The following is a 17,998-nucleotide window of genomic DNA, read 5'->3' as shown; positions in this document are numbered from 1 at the left end:
CCTCATTAGTCTACACTGGAAAACTAAAACATAGAGATGGCACACATTAGACATCAATACACACATTGGCTGATGTACAGCTCTGGAAAAAGGTTAAGAGAAAAGAACACTTCAGTTTCTGAATCAGTTTCTCTGATTTTGCTATTTAAAGGTATACGTTTAAGTACAATGAACATTGTTCTTTTAATCTATGAACTACAGACAACATTTCTACCAAATTAAAAATAAAAATATTGTCATTTATAGCATTTATTTGCAGAAAATGAGAAATGGCTGAAATAGCAAAAAAGATGCAGAGCTTTCAGACCTCAAATAATGCAAAGAAACAAGTTTAAGTTCAGAAATCAATTTTTGGTGGAATAACCCTGGTTTTTAAATACAGTTTTAATGCATCTTGGCATGTTCTCCTCCACCAGTCTTACACACTGCTTCTGAATTACTTTATGCCACTCCTGGTGCAAAAACTCAAGCAGCTCAGCCCTGTTTAATGGCTTGTGATCATCCATATTCCATTGATTATATTCCAGAGGTTTTCAATCTGGTAAAATCAAAGAAACTCATCATTTTTAAGTGGTCAATAGTTTTTTCCAGAGCTGTATTTTTAGACAAAGGATTTTTTTTTCTTTTTGTGAATTCTTAAATGACAGTCCATATACAGTGCATTAATGAAGAGCAGTGGTCAGAATTATGAATGTTTAATACAATCTTATACACTATATAATACAACACTTCTGCTGTCCATTTTCAGCAACAGTTTGAAATCCATGAGCACTGCACCAAACACTGGACTCCTTCATATTAAACTTGACCTCACTAGTGTTCTGGCCTGAGGCAGCCTGACTGGGTGTGTGAAGTTGGCAGCCGTGGGGTAAAGTTCAGCACCCTCAGTGGTGAGAATAGACCATCACTAATGAGTAATTCAACATATTTTGTGATAAAATGTTCTCTCTTGGAGAATGTGGACTGGTGGGGGATTTCACATTCAGTTTTTGGGATTCCCCAAAACGCCTAGAATTCTGGGAGAGTGTTCTTAAAGAGACTAAAATGGATTAAACCTACTTTAAATCCAGCATTTTCTCAGATGATATAGCATACAGTAATGTGTCCTATATATTGAGAGTTTTTCTTTAGTAAAGAATTAGCAAAGAAAATGATCATGGTTTCATGGCTGAAGCCACAATTCCTTATCATAGCACAACATGGAGAGCAGGAAAAATGTCTTTATTATAGAAAAGCTACAGTAAAACTACAATAATGATTGTGTGTGTGTGTGTATATATATATATATATATATATATATATATATATATATATATATATATATATATATATATATTTTTAGCCCTCCTGTTATGTTATGGGTCAAATTGACCTATTTAAAGTTTGAAGATCTAAGAAAAATAGTTAAAAAGTATTATTTTTCAGTATGGAACTTCTTCTGCTTGCCATTCGTTTAATCAAGATATAATATGAAAATTGTTCATCTTATATATTTGCAACCACCCCTGCAAAAACAAAAACAAACAAAAAAACTTATTGTGTTTTATATGTTGAGCTTTCAAAAGTAATAAAGTATTATAAAAAACTTTGATTTTTTTTTATGACAAATAACTGAATTATCCTAATTGAACCATTACCTGTTAGAGGTAAGGAACAGAATTGCACTAAATATTGATAGATTAATAAATAAAGGCAATAAAACAAGTAATAAAATATTATCACTGTTTGTTTTTAAGTTTTTTTTTTGGTTTCATACATCTTTTGGATAATGCATCGGGTCAAATTGACCCAGGAACACTATTGCTGTTCCTGTCAAATGAACATAATAGGGGACTTAATGACAGCTTTGCCTTTATTAAATAGAATTGTTTAAAAGAAGATAAAACCTATTTAATAGATTTAATAATATACATGCTATTGATTAGGCATCTTGCTGGCAATGTATGTTGTACGTCACTTTCTACATGTACTGCGTCATCAATTAGACTGACTTCATATGCTTTTTGCATTTAATTATTTACCAAAGCAAATTGGTAAAAAATATATATATTCATTTTATATTCCTTTTCTTTTCAGGGAGCATCTGACATCTCTGTGTAAACAATATTATGAGGTAAATTTACAACAACAAAAAAATTACTGTAAACATGCAAAGGCCTGCTTTTACGTTTTTGGTTCTGCTATTTTGCTCATCAAACATGAGCAAGCACACAAAACAGAACCTCTGCAGGCTGTTTCTCTAAAAGAATACAAAATGTATTCACAAAACAGAAAAATCAGGTGAAGCTGTGAAAGCACCCATTTACTCATTTATGAAGAATATCTTTTAATGTGGATTAGGCTGCTCATTATCAATTTATCAGGGTTTTGTACAGAAACGAGTCACATTAACACAGGCAAGACTTATTTTCACTGAAAAACAGACACTGTGTTCACTTCTTTTAAAATTAACATGGCGTTCCTAATTAGTTTAATGAATGATAAAACATTATGGTCAGAGTGCACAAATGTAACAGCATATTTAAACTCCTTTAAAGCTCCTGTTTCAAAGCAAAATAGGTCAACATGCCCCAATAAACCTGATTATCAACAGTGTTTGTGAGAAGTCCCATTCCATCCTTAAATGGAGATGCAGTGTTTTCTTTCACTCCTTTCGCAAAAATGAAGCTTCTGTTTGCTTTTGCCTCTAAATGTGACTCTCGGTTCTCCTGCCTCTATCTAAAAAAGACTATGTTCACAGTAGAAGCCTCATAAATTAACTGTAATTGTACTCAGATCAGATTTCATCCTGATCAAATTCATCCTGACTGTTCACATTTTAGACAAATACTTTTAAAAGTCGCTTACATTTATTAATGTGAACGAATCTGTGCAATAGTCCAGAACACATGATCCTCTTCCAGTATTTACTTTCATGCTCCTGCCATAGACAGTTCTGACCAATGAGCAGAGAGAACAATCTCCCGTTTTTTTTTCGTAATGGATTTTTGATGCACTTGACTTTTTCCTGTGTGAACACAAAACAAACCAAGAGTACAACTCTACAAATGTACTCAAACTTATTAACTGATTCCGACGAGAACAAACTGAATATATTTAAAGACTAGAGGTGGGAATCAGAGAGAAACTAACTATAACTGTGATTCAGCAAAGCTCAAAATAACAACAAAAGCTCTCTATGATACTGCACAGCATTGGTGTTACTGAAGATGATAAAATGCTGCTAAACAAGCAAATACCAGGAATTAAGGATTTATATATTTAATAGACATTTTTCAAACTTGCATGTTGCATAAAGAGGAAGCATATGTTAAGCATATGTTAGCAGCTTTAAGCGTTTTCCGGTCGTATTCTAATCAATGGCTGAGGCCATTTCCTATTTGAGGTTTCTAAATACACCAATAATTCAGTCACACACAGTGGGTGACTTAATGGGGAACCTGACCTTTTTTCTCTTCTCCAGAATGAAGCTCAGTAAGCATTATCTATCTATTATCTACTTCTGTTCAGAGATGTGATGATCATAAAGAAACACTGTATTTTGTAAAAAAAATCGACCGTCATCTGAATGCAGTGGCAGTGTCACACATATGGAGTCAAAAAAGGGTCATAAAGATTTTGAGTTTGTAAAACAGAAGTCACAAATGTACTGAAACTTGTAACTGCGTTTAAACAACTGCATGCACGAAAATCCAAATCCACAAATTAACTGGAATGTGCAAACTTGAAACAGAAAGTAATATTAATAATAATTCAAATGTACAAATGCGAAAAAATATTTTAATTATATATAAATATATATTTTTTAATTTGTAAATCCAATCTCTTGAATGTGTGAATCAGTACTGCTCAAACGGCTTAAGCTGGGTCAGACCAAAAATCACATTGAATTTGTGAGGTTGTAAATGTGACAGTGGGTGTTTTTCACTGTGGAGCTAAAAATCCTCTCATTCACCTTCGCTGCGGGTGCGAAGCTCTAGCTGCAGTTGCGAATTTTGACCCTGTTTTGACGCCTGATTGATGAACCAATAGGAAAGCTTTATCTGGACCAATCAGATTACGGGGTTTGTTTAACCAATCAGAACAATGGGTGGGTCTCTGCAGCTCAGAGTACTGGGCATGTCGAAAGGTGGTCGTCTATTGGTCTATTGGAGCTGACGTTCCACGTGGCCGCCATTTTGGAGTCGGCCACCATGCGCCCCCCAGTGGATCAATTTACACTGAGGAAGGAGTTTAATAAACCGATAATATTCACAACTCTACCAATTTACACACGGTTTGGTTTGTTACAAACAGCAGAGATGTAGTAATGATACAGGACGCTGTCACACATTACAAATATGTGCTTTCATGCTGAAATACTTTACATTATGCTCTTTATCAAAGACAGACATATGGTATAGCATATTAATTAGTACATAAATTAATTAATTTATTAATATATATATATATATATATATATATATATATATATATATATATATATATATGTGTGTGTGTGTGTGTGTGTGTGTGTGTGTATGTGTGTGCATCTATGTACATAAATATAAAATTAATTCATATAATTAGAACATAATATAAAGTATTTCAGCATGAAAGCACGTATTTGTAATGTGTAAATCAGGTAAAAAATTGGTAGAGTTATGAATATTATTGTTTTATTAAACTCCTTCCTCTGTGTAAATTAATCCACCAGGGGCGCATGGTGGCTGACTCCAAAATGGCGGCCACACTTTCGACACGCCCACACCTTTCGACACGCCCAGTACTCTGAGCTGCAGAGACCCACCCATTGTTCTGATTGGTTAAACAAACCCCGTAATCTGATTGGTCCGGATAAAGCTTTCCTATTGGTCCATCAATCAGGCGTCAAAACAGGGTCAAAATTCGCAACTGCAGCTAGAGCTTCGCACCCGCAGCAGAGAAGGTGAATGAGAGGATTTTTAGCTCCACAGTGAAAAACACCCACTGTCACATTTACAACCTCACAAATTCAATGTGATTTTTGGTCTGACCCAGCTTAAGCCATTTGAGCAGTACTGATTCACACATTCAAGAGATTGGATTTACAAATTAAAAAATATATATTTATATATAATTAAAATATTTTTTCGCATTTGTACATTTGAATTATTATTAATATTACTTTCTGTTTCAAGTTTGCACATTCCAGTTAATTTGTGGATTTGGATTTTCGTGCATGCAGTTGTTTAAACGCAGTTACAAGTTTCAGTACATTTGTGACTTCTGTTTTACAAACTCAAAATCTTTATGACCCTTTTTTGACTCCATACACACACGGCTGAAACGTTTTAAACTTTAGTGCGACGAGGTATTCCCAGCACACACCAGCCTTTAGACTGTGCTGGAGGAACGTCCCAACATGTAAGCTGTGCTCCTTTTGGCTGTGATGAAGCACAGTAAAGACATTTGAAGGTTTGAGTTGAATCTTTGAGCGTTCAGATTTAGTGCAGATTTAATCGGAAATTCAATAACGCTGCTATTCAGAGCCGGACATGATGACGCGGCAACTGTGAAAAAGGTCCTTTACAGTTCATTTAATTTGGTAAGCTTGGCAACAGCTCTCCAAAAACCACGCTGTTAAACAAGGTGTTGATTAAAATGCAAAAATAAGTCCTTCTTTAGCTCAAGATACAAGGGTTAATTATGAATCTCATTTTCATGCTGCAGAAGCAGAACAGCAATATTTGTTTTTGGAACTGTTATACACTTCACACTTATTTCATTGGGAAGTTGGATGAGGCTCCTAAAAGCCCATCTGAGCTGACTGTTGGGAACAGGAAGGTGGAAAAGAGCTAAAAATTTCTTTTGGCATTCTCCAAACATTTAGAAAGACCATCAGACAGAAAATACACACCTGATTCATCTTGGCCTCCAGATTTTAAGTTTATTACCAAATTATATTACTTTGCTTCTAGTTATAGGCAGGTTTTCTCTAAGAAGTTCTTGCAAATTTTGGGGAAAAACTAGCAAACAAAATAAACAAACAAACAAAAAACGAATTAAAAAAGCATACAAAACCCACCCAGATATTGCAAAAAAAGAAGATATTTACACAAGGATGATGTGGACTAGTTAAAGTATGATATATCAATCAGTAAGCCTAATGTGATTCTCTTGGCATATGTGGCCACTGTCAATAAATTGGCTACAGCTCAATGCGGCAATAATTAATTTCCTATAAAAAAACGATAAATATCATTTTTTTTCAAAGATTGCTTTAGAGATTCTGATATGCTCAGTCAAAAATGAAAAAGGAAAATGGAACAGAGATTTCAGACCCTTATTAGGTGGTTCAATGCTGATCCAGCCTGGATACAAACACTCGCCAACAATGTCAAACAGACACAGAAATACCGCATAGCTTTCTGGATTGCCTGTAGCCAGTTATGTCTATAGTGTACTCTTATAAATATGTGTATACAAACACGAAATATCTAGAAATGCACATCTTTTAATACTAATGCATAGTGAGAAAGATAGAGGGAAGAATAGAGGATTTTGCCTGACTAAAGAAAAGACACACACTGTGTTATCTGGCCAACTTCTACTGAGAAAACAGCAGAATCATTGAAAATAGGCCAGGTCACTTTTTATAAAGCACATTTAAAAAATATATCAAGTGTCAGTTTTCAGTGCTGTACAATGAAAAACACAATTAAAAAAATCCAAATTAAAAAAGACAATATTATGCAACCATCTGTTTTCTGTGAATCAGCCAAACATTTCCGCCGAGTTTGGTGTCAGGAATCATATAGAGCTTCTATGAGTCGTTTGAATTTCTCTCTCATTCTGCAGTCACAATAAGGAAACCTCATACCTTATAGAACCACCTTGGTACCACTTCTACCCCATCAACCCCCACCAGAGCCACTCCCAAAAGATCAGTTGAAAAACTGCCATTTCTGTTATTTTGTTTGAGAACAACAGGATTAGTCAGCAGACTTTGTCTGACGGAGGAATCTGTACCTACTGTCCGTGGCCATTTAATACATACTAATGTTAATGTGTGCTAAACGCTGAGCAGATAAATGGCGTGACCAGCAACAGCTAATTTGCATAAAAGTGACAGAGCCCTTAAACGGCTCATTCTGAAAGGGACTGGAACTGGCAAGAATAGAACTGGTGAGATCTCTTTGTGAGAGTGATTCTGTGCAACTCTAAAATAAAATTTTCTATTTTGTTTGTTTCAATGATGCTCCAAATCATAGCAGCCTATCATATACAGTTTTTTAATCACATATACAAATAGTAGATGAAAACATTCACTATTTAACATTTTGTCTGCCAAAATGTTGTAACTAAGCAAAGCTTTTGCAAAAATACTTGTGTGGAAACCTGTCCAGTCATAAGCTAAATTCAATTAGATCTAGATATCAGCTGTGTGAAGCTAATTATGTGTAACAAGTGCCAATTCTGCATGTAAAAGAATAGATGTTCCGTTACATTATTCCAAACGTTCATTAGAATATGTTTCATGGTGGTATAAAATCAGTGCTATAAAAGGCACTGTGCAGAGCAGATGGATATAGTTTAGCATTTATCACACGTTCAATGTGCACACTAGCACATTAGTAATTAACTAGTTATTAATTATATTAATGCCTCACTTTGATGCTCGTGAGCTTATTTAAAGACATATGATTAGGGATCCACAGGGTATCTGAGCTTATGTTTAATTATGGTCAATTTCAAAACAAAAGAATATTTCATGCTAAAAGAAAAGGCAGGATTATATTACAAAAGCCCTACACGATTAGGCATAACTAAGTGTAACTGTAAAGGTTAATGTGGCATCCATCCTAACCTTAATATCTATCGTCAATCTACTGATAGTACTGACAAGACAATCACTGATCAGTGATCAGTGGCCACAAAAACAATGAGCAGTCTATGAGCAGTCAATGAACAGTAGTCTGGTATTACAATGCTTTAGGTTATAATGCAGTGAACTCCAGCTAAAAACAAACTCAAATGAAGAGATATTACCCTTTTCTCAATCATATCTAAATTATGGCATCATGATGGGAACAATATGCTAACATATTGGCACATTGGCTTATATGAGGTTTAATCAGGAGAAAAAAAAATAGAAGAATTAGCACATTCTACTGCTGCACTGGTAGGTGCTAATGCTAGCAATTAGATAAATCAAGGCAACATCTGCTACTTTTTAGCAGTGACTGAAGTATTTAACTGTGCCTGCTTTTCTCAAATCAGTTGCTGCTAGTTGTTCAATGTTCCCAGTTTAAGTTTAAGTGAGATTTATGGGTATTTTCAAGGCACCTTAACTTTGGAACAGCCTTCCAACTATTGTTCTCCTCCAAATTATAAAAAAACATGATTGATTATATCCTCAGATTTATATTGGATTTCTTATGGGTCTTAAGTGGGACATATTATACCTCATTATTTAGAGTGGGCTATACAAAATATGTTCATTAAGTTCTTTGCACAGAATCACTCTCACAAAGAGATCTCACCAGTTCTATTCTTGCCAGTTCCAGTCCCTTTCAGAATGAGCCGTTTAGGGGTCTGTCACTTTTATGCAAATTAGCTGTTGCTGGTCACGCCATTTATCTGCTCAGCGTTTAGCACACATTAACATTAGTATGTATTAAATGGCCACGGACAGTAGGTACAGATTCCTCCGTCAGACAAAGTCTGCTGACTAATCCTGTTGTTCTCAAACAAAATAACAGAAATGGCAGTTTTTCAACTGATCTTTTGGGAGTGGCTCTGGTGGGGGTTGATGGGGTAGAAGTGGTACCAAGGTGGTTCTATAAGGTATGAGGTTTCCTTATTGTGACTGCAGAATGAGAGAGAAATTCAAACGACTCATAGAAGCTCTATATGATTCCTGACACCAAACTCCGCGGAAATGTTTGGCTGATTCACAGAAAACAGATGGTTGCATAATATTGTCTTTTTTAATTTGGATTTTTTAATTGTGTTTTTCATTGTACAGCACTGAAAACTGACACTTGATATATTTTTTAAATGTGCTTTATAAAAAGTGACCTGGCCTATTTTCAATGATTCTGCTGTTTTCTCAGTAGAAGTTGGCCAGATAACACAGTGTGTGTCTTTTCTTTAGTCAGGCAAAATCCTCTATTCTTCCCTCTATCTTTCTCACTATGCATTAGTATTAAAAGATGTGCATTTCTAGATATTTCGTGTTTGTATACACATATTTATAAGAGTACACTATAGACATAACTGGCTACAGGCAATCCAGAAAGTTCTTGACATGCCGAGTGATTCAGGTCTACTCCTACAGAGGTAGTCTATTTCAGTTTGACTCAGGATGAAATCATCATTATTATTATTCATACAGTCACAAATGAGCCCTAGTGGAGTATTCTGGATTGCAAGCATGCAAATCAACAGTTAAGCAACAACAAAGTTCTGCGGCTGTCTGACTGAACCCACTCACAGGCTTCAGAACTAAAAAAAAAAAAAAAGCCTAAAACAATTTCAGAACTGAATGTAATGTTCATAAGCAGATGAGCTAAAAAGATTGAAGACTTCAATCTATTTGCAATTAATCTAAACTGGCAAAAGAACACACTGGCCAAGGAAAAACGGAGTGGGTAATTGGAACACACTGCAGTTACTGTCTTTTCAGACTAATAGACATGTTCTGCCATGAGAAGCTCCATGGAATGGTGAACATCAGCAGTTTCAAAGAGTCAATGGCTTTCCCAGAAATGGAATGTGTTTTTAATGGGACTCGGCCTCGTTCCCATCTTATCAGCCCCTCACTCAGCACCATGTCCCAATACAAAAAAAAAAAAGTCTGAGCACAGCAAAACGTCCAATATAGAGTGATATGACAAGCAATACACACCGAAAAGCGCTGTTATCTGGGTGTACACACTCTCAGCACACACACACGCACGTTACCACATTTATGAGTGTAAATCACTGCAGCTCTCCAAGTCTCTACAGCCAATAGGTCATACATACTTATGTGAAAACAGCTTGCTTGTCAGATATGCTCTTTCAGGGTCACAGGCTCTCACTATTCCGTCTGAATGACCAAACCCCTATTAATGCTGAATTATGCTCCAGGCAAATCTTTATGCCTACAGGGGTCAGCGCCTCATTACAGAAAATACCAAGGGCACCACTGTCAGTCAAAGGGCAGGCCGAGGTGTGTCACAGCGGCTTGTGTTTGATGTGAAACTCTTCTAGATTCGTATTACTGCTTCTTTCTAGGGATGCATAATAATATCATCAGCAGATGACTATAAAACCATTATAATTCTTACAAAATGATATGCAATCGCATTCATTTATTCATGATTCATTTTGACACAAAAGTATGAGTATGAGTATTTTGACACAAAAAAAAAAAAAAAAAAATATATATATATATATATATATATATATATATAACAATATATAATTAAACAATGGTTGAAGAGGATAGTTTCTCATAACAGAAACAATTCCAATAAAATGTTTTTAAACATTGATTGAAAAAACAGAAAACAGTTCACATTTTAAGAGCCACAAATTGTACAGCATTTCTAGCTAGCTTTATGGACTTGCTATTTTGCTGACTATATAAGAACTTAATAAGAAGATTGAACAACTATGCAATATTTTCAGCTAACAGCCTTTATTAATAATAAGTCAATAATAAACCCAATCTCATCACTTACCAATTGGGGATGAGCCCTGAATTGTGGAAATCAGTCACATTTTGTTTTGGCATAATACATTTAATTATGTCACACTCTTGAAATAAGCCATTATTGCAAAGGGTTAAAATCAAAACAACTGATCAACTAAAAGTATAGGTTATTTTACTGCAGGTGGCTATAGCATCATGAGGAGAAAAAGTCAATTTTACAAAAAAAAAAAAAAAAAAAAAATCAAACAATAATTAAGTAAAATAAATCATATTGGGGAAATATAATTTGCTTCAGCTAGATATAGAAGATGAAAAGTTGTCTCTTTTGTGTAAAGTTGTAGTAAGGATTGTAAGAATTAATTTGCCTTATGTGACACTGCACATCCTGTAATGTTATAAATGGTAGCTGAGTCTCCTTCTCAGCTCATAATTCTGTTCTCATAAAAAGCTCCTCTGCAGAGCTCTGTTTGCTAAATCCTACAAAAGTGCAAGTTCAGTCATTTCCACTAATGGCTTTTACAGACAATAAACTATTTTACTGTGAAATAATCCAAATTAATTAAGTACCTAATTGGCTTAATGTGTAAGAAAATAATTTAGCAATCAATTGCCCTGTACAAGCAATAGGATGTTCTGAATAACTGGCTGGTATTGACTAAACAGAGTTTTGTGCAAGTTTTGGTGTACTCCAGCAGTGCTAGCTGGGGTTAGGGGCAGACTACAGGCCAATATAAAACCCTCTGAACAGCGAAAGAGCTAGTACGATTAACATGTAAGGCTAATGCTGCTCCAGCAGTGGTAGCTGGGGTTAGGGGCAGGCTACAGTCCGATATACCCCCCTCTGAATGGTGAAAGAGCTAGCGTGGTTAGCAGGTAAGGCTAATGCTGCTCCAGCAGTGCTAGCTGGGGTTAGTAGCAGGCTACAGGCTGATAATACTCAATTTCATACATTCAATTTAAAATGCAGTCATGTCAAAGGACACTTTAAGTGGCCATAACACATTATGCACACATGTTGACAATACAAACACTGTATTAAAAAATGCGAGATTTTATTAATGAGACCTATGCAGTGCTGTAATCAAGGCAGAAAAGGCACAGCGAGTGCTGTATGTGCTTACGTTTTTGTCTATAGTGACATCATCCTCCTTTTTGGCAGCATCCAGGTCAGTCACCCCACGGCTGAATTCATCCACAGTGCTGTCAGGCAGAGGCAGCTCCTCGGCGTCAATGTCCGTCTCCTCCGCCGCCGTCTTTTCAGCCCCGGTCAGCTCACGATCTGCACACACATTCATTACAATACTTAGTTAAAACAAAGCAATCTGCACATATGCAGAGGCTGAAACCATGTTCAGGGAGGTGTGTGATAAAAAGTGCAGCTTTCTGGCGCCCACCAACATAAGGCCTGAGGCGATAACCAGAGCGAGCATTCAGGCCCAGCGAGAAGCTTTTGGCACTTAAACTAGAAATTCACTGTTCGCCTCGACGACAGTTCTGACAATTAGTCCCTTAAGTGGCTTGGCTGACATTGTGCCAGCGACCGCGCTAACAGGACTGAGTCACATCCCTGCGCATGCGGTTGTAGCGCTGCCGTCGGGGCTGGGGGACCCTCGCGTGGCTGTGCATTGGCGCGTGGGTGAGATGGCGCACATCTGCATTTCAAAAGGAAGAATCCCCAGAGGCAGCAAGGAGCACGGAGGAGGATAATCAGCCTGAACTCACGGCCTGAAGAGCAGTCGCATCTCAGCCTCTGATCGTCACGCATGCTGAACAACGGAACCTATCAAAGGCCTGAAACGCAGAGGCTGGTTTCAAGTGCACCAGAATACGTGGGGTGTCACTTGAAAAGTATTTCATGTTGTTCAAATGCTCCAGGCCGTGTGAAAAAACAAAAATAAAGAAAAAAAAAGAATGGACTCATTTTTATATAACCTTACGGTAAAATTTTAAAGAGGCTATGCATATCTAAAAATTTCACAACTGATTATTCTATATGCTGTAAAAGAGAGTTTTAGAGCACAAGAGCTAAACTTCTTTTATCGCCTAAATTTCAGCTAATGCTGAAATTCCTGCTGACATACAGTATGAGCAGTATTAGGAAATTACTTTACATTGCAACAGACATCTCTGTAACATTATTTTAATATCTAGATCCTTAAAAAGCATCCTTATATAATCATTATATAATAGTCTGGTAATAACGATTACCTATTAATAAATACAGCCTTTTGGAATACTAACTAATTTGTGTGTGAAACAAATAATAAAAGCACTAAAAGTGTTTTTTAAATATGCATTACATTTAGTGTGATGAGCAATATAATACAAAGCACACGCATATGCTTATTAAAACAGTCCCAATGATCATAATTAAAAAATTAGAAATTCTAAAAATAAGTATTCAGATTCTAAAATTGAAAATAATGACTTTAAATGACATAATAAATGATTACGCCTACATCACAACGTAAAGACAAATTATTTAAATGGCTGCATTCATTAAGAGTTTATAACAATAATTAAGTTCCTGTTTCCTTTTCCTGTTTTAGAAAGTGTTACAGATGCTCTTTAATGTGAGAAAACCGTTTAACTAAAGTTTTAGAAACTATTAATTTCTAACATGACTCAAATTAACCAGAAATTGTGAACCCACAACCATGTTGTGTTATTTCCTCAGTTTAGTTATAGTGGCATTATGTAACTCTAGGGTAGGAAATGTGTTCGAAAAAATTGTTAAAGAAAAAAAAATTATAGTTTAAATTTTTTTCTTTCATTAAAAAAAAACGTTTTTCATTAAAATGACTGGGGTCTACTTCTTTCTTTTAACATTCAATTCAATTGGCTAAAGTTATTTATCTAAATTTGTAATTATAATCTCTAAAAAAAATAGTTTTGATCATGCAATATTAACACCTTTCTAGCACAGATGTGTGTGCAGGCTACCTTGTACTCCGGAGTCTGTGCAGGTCTTCTGGCTGTCTCCATCCTCCTGGCCATCTGCATTCTGCTGGGTGTGCTGCAGGCTAAGCTTGTGGCAAACCTCGAACGCCTGACCCACTGTCCGCACAATCCGCATGGCCTGGCTCTACAGAGGGAACAAATGCAGGTCGGTGCTTATTTCAGCTAACACAATACTGATAAAAGCTTTAGATGAAGCTTAAATTTTTACAGAGCCCTGAAAATCCATACGCGCAGTGAGGAGACGGCTGCTGCTTGGTTGGTTCATTTACCCACGCTGGCAGCAGGAAAGCCTGAAAGCGCTGATGCCAGTCACGTCAATTACAGAGATGAATTTCAGATGGCAGCAGATATTTGGACCCGGCTATTTTACCCTAAGTTGAAGTCAAAATCTTGAGGGCAAACCCTGCCATAAGAAATGTTAGAGAGTGGAGATGTCAGTATGATCTTACTTGGAATGCTTTTGGACTGGCCTGAATGCAGCTCATCTCAGTTTCTTCACTTGGGAGCTTCTTTCTGTTTCTAAACTAAGAATTTCATCAGTGAAGGAATGAAAGCAGTTAGAAAAGGATTAATGGTTTTATAAAGAGCAGATGACTGAGAGCGCACTCACGCCCCCGATAGTTAATAAAGTGGAAAATTAAATGATTAACATTCAAGGGCAGATTCTATGCGTGGGAGAAAAACAAGTATTTTATTAAGGGTGGGTTTTTAAAAAAAAAAAATCGTTTTTTCCTCTTAAATCGATCTTCATTTAAATTATCTGCTATCGATTGATATAAACACAAGAGCGATTTTTAAAATGAGCTTATTTTGCTGCTGTTCTTGTGTAAGTCTTTAATCTCCATTTATAGTGCGCCAGCATATTTACCATGTTATCAGTAAGGATGCACAGATACTACTTTTTTCCATTGGATACTGATTGTCATACATTGTCACAAGGCAGCAACACATGAAGTGGATATGGTGCTGGTTTCTAGTGTTATGCATGTTAAGCAGCAACTGCTATATGATATTGGTGTGTCATTTCTTATTGTACGCAATAATATTGCCTACATTTTTAAATGTCGTGAATGATATTACACCCTGAAATATTGTGCCATATCACCCAACCCTTATTATCATATCAGGGTACTACTGTTTTTAGCAAATTTTCCTTATATTTCCGTATATTTTCCATTATATATCTACTAGAGACAGATTATATCTGTCCAGTATCATTTATTTTATGAGATTTGAGTGCTTTATTAGTATCATGACATTCTAGATCATTGACATCTGTTACAAATCTGATAAAACGATTGTATTTTTTTAATATCTCAGTTATGGGAGTGTGATATTACATTGTATGCAATAATAAAATGTTAATTTTGTTGCTGCAGTGTATTCCTAATTTTTTTATTTATTCAGGATTTTGGCATATCGCCAAGAGTATCGTTATCACAAATATACCATGAAATATTGTGATATTATTTAGAACCATATTGCCCACCCCTTATTGCCGATACTAATACTGTGTGTGAGTGCCAGCACTAATACTGATGCAGTATCTGTATCAGTTACACTTGTTATTAGCTGGCCTCTATCTGTGATAAAAAGCCTCTTCCAGCGTTACTACCACAGTGTTAGCATCGCTACTGTAGCATTAGCATATGCAATTGCACCAGCTACTGGCTTCATCCAGCATTACTAGCCACACCCTTCAGATCTTCATTAACTAGTAAATCTGTGGTATTAATTCTGTAAAAGCAAAACTTGAAAATGGTACATCAAATATAATAAAATGTTATTTTATGCCACAGCACATTTTTTTAAACCTAAAAAGCATTTATTTTGGTCCAAAACTCCCTATTGTTGAAATGCTGTTGATGATTTTATGCAGATGGTCTAGAAAAAAATAGGCACGTCTGGTTCTTCTAGATTTGCTGAACGAGATTTGTTGCTTGTACAATTACAACATTATGAATGTAATCTAGCTAAATATGATCTTAATCTATTCAGGATATCATTGGCAATACCCACCCCTAGTGTGTATATATATATATATATATATATATATATATATATATATATATATATATATATATATATATATATATATATTTTTTTTTTTTTTTTTCCCCTTGTGATTGCAAAACATCCATCAGGACTTAGCACTGTAGACTGTAGATCAGAGGGCAGCTGTATCTCAGCGAAGCAATGATGATATTCATTCCTGTAGCATTCAGCTCAGCATGTCAGGTATGTGAGGCAGGGAGGATTCAGGAGAACAATGGGAGCATTGTGCTCTCTGAGCTCTGCTGCACCAAGTGACAGTAAGATTTCAGCTACTACCGCTTCTACTTTTAATATTCAACACTGACCTACTGTGATCAGGAAGGCAGGTTTTTCCATGTCTTTCTTTGCTTAAAGATTGACTGTGCATAGCCTTATAAAACAAAGCACAGCTTGCTGAAGCATTTTGTTTATAATTACTCTGGATTACTAAATATATATACACTCAAATTTCTATTTACTGATATGCCATATGTCATGGGGCAGGAGCTAGTATTGGGTCCCTTGGCTGTTGCCATGGCCCATTGTAGCTACAGGACACTCTGAAAAGTGATTTTTTCCAATTCATGCAATGCACCATGTAAAGAATATCAGTAAGTGACATATGCAAACAATATATTGTCGTAAATAACAACATATCAGAAGTTTGTTTAAAAGTCATACAGCTGTTGAAACATTAGGTATTGATTTACATATTGATACTGAACTTGTGGGTGTCAATGCCTTCTATTATGTATTTCTGGTATTCTGCAGGGCTGCAACTAATGATTATTTTGGAAGTCGACTAATCTGGTGATTATTTTTCCGATAACATGATTGGGCGACGATTATTTCTGCCATGCCCTCAATCTCTGCTTGCTGTGGGTATGGCTCTTGTTTTAAGCTTGTTTTAAGCTTTTCTCTTCACTTCAAATTGATATAAAGAGCTAAACATGGGATTTAAATGTCCTTTAAAGTGCTGCTATTTAGTGAAAAAATATGTAATCTGATGTGTTTGGGCACTTTTTGAGACACAGGCTAAGTTAAGTGTAAATTATGAGTGTCCCTAGTACGTTGTGTAGTGCTGCAAATTAACGATTAGTTGACAATAAACATTTGGAGTTGAAAATGTTTTTTAATTCACATTGTCGATTATATCGACTAATCGTTGCAGCCCTAGTATTCTGTAGAGCAAGTATTGAACTTCGGAAATAAAATGTCAACACATGTGGCAGAAACATATACATGTACAATACATGTGGCCTTGATTAAATGTGGACAAATTTACATGAATTAGCTATGAGCATTAGGTTTTGGAATCACAGTTCAACTCACAATACGATATCCATCACGATACTTTGCTGTGATGATGCTTTGAGTTTAGTACACGCATGTTTAATTAAAAATAATGATATATGACGCCAGGTTTCGATATGATATAATACAATTGAAACGATATATCACAATACTAATATACTGTCTCACCTCTAATAAGCATGCTAGCCAGTGTTCAACCTCACTCACAAATCATACCTTACAACTTTAACTGTCCTCAATGGTATCACTTAATGCTCAATCTATCCCATGAGTTTTGGAATAACATTCCATAATGTACACACAGATTAAACAAGCAAAATGTCACAATCATAAAAACTAGGGCTGCACGATACCGTAAAAATATATTATTGCAAATGTTCTTTTTTCGGCGATATATATCGCGATTTTTAACAATGCAGGGCCCATGATGTCACCAGCCCCGCCCCCACCCACACGCTGTCTTGCGTCCGGACCGATCAAGAGCTGAGCCAGCGCCGAGCACTCAAGACCCGAGGAAAACAGCAAAACAACAGTAATCAGCCCTTTAATCAGGCATTTAAATGGCTTTTTAAGTGGGAAATAAGAGCGTTTTTCTGGGATTAAAGCGTGACTAGACTGAGGCGCACAGCTTTCCACACGTACATTTACAAGCCTGTGCCCAACCATGTGGATGGAGGCCATGCGGTTACCTGGTGTTTACTCCTGCAAACTCTCCCCCCCTCCGCCTCGTGCTCCCCTTCCCTCTTGCACTTCTCAGGCAGCAGCAGCCTGTCACTTACACAGACACAGAGACAACGCTGTGCATCTACTTCTTGTGTCAAGAATCAAAACGCTGCACGTGTTTGATTTAATTGCCTTTAGTGACATCGCACGTCCTGCGATGTGACTATTGCACATGCGCACATCGTGATGAAGATGCTTAAACGATATAACGTTTTTAAAATTATATTGTTTTTACTAGGGATGCATGATATATCAAAATTCTATTATGAACAGACCAATAATAATGTTCCAAAATTCCTTAAA

At 36.1% G+C, this 17,998-nt stretch overlaps 1 protein-coding gene across 4 annotated transcripts in view; it reads right to left on the bottom strand.

Annotated features, from left to right (window-relative positions):
* Positions 1–17,998, bottom strand: part of nos1apa (nitric oxide synthase 1 (neuronal) adaptor protein a) — a 179,027-nt gene that overhangs the window by 68,865 nt on the left and 92,164 nt on the right. For all 4 annotated transcript variants that reach the window (XM_049479357.1, XM_049479358.1, XM_049479360.1 and 1 more), the window contains 2 exons: positions 13,607–13,748; positions 11,785–11,942 (listed from right to left, as the gene is read on the bottom strand). In XM_049479357.1, coding sequence (XP_049335314.1) covers positions 11,785–11,942; positions 13,607–13,748 — 300 coding nt within the window. The remainder of the gene's footprint in view (positions 1–11,784; positions 11,943–13,606; positions 13,749–17,998) is intronic.

The sequence above is a fragment of the Astyanax mexicanus genome, chromosome 5 (assembly GCF_023375975.1).
Source record: "Astyanax mexicanus isolate ESR-SI-001 chromosome 5, AstMex3_surface, whole genome shotgun sequence".
Taxonomy (NCBI): Eukaryota; Metazoa; Chordata; class Actinopteri; order Characiformes; family Acestrorhamphidae; genus Astyanax; species Astyanax mexicanus.
This window is presented reverse-complemented; position numbering and strand designations above follow the sequence as displayed.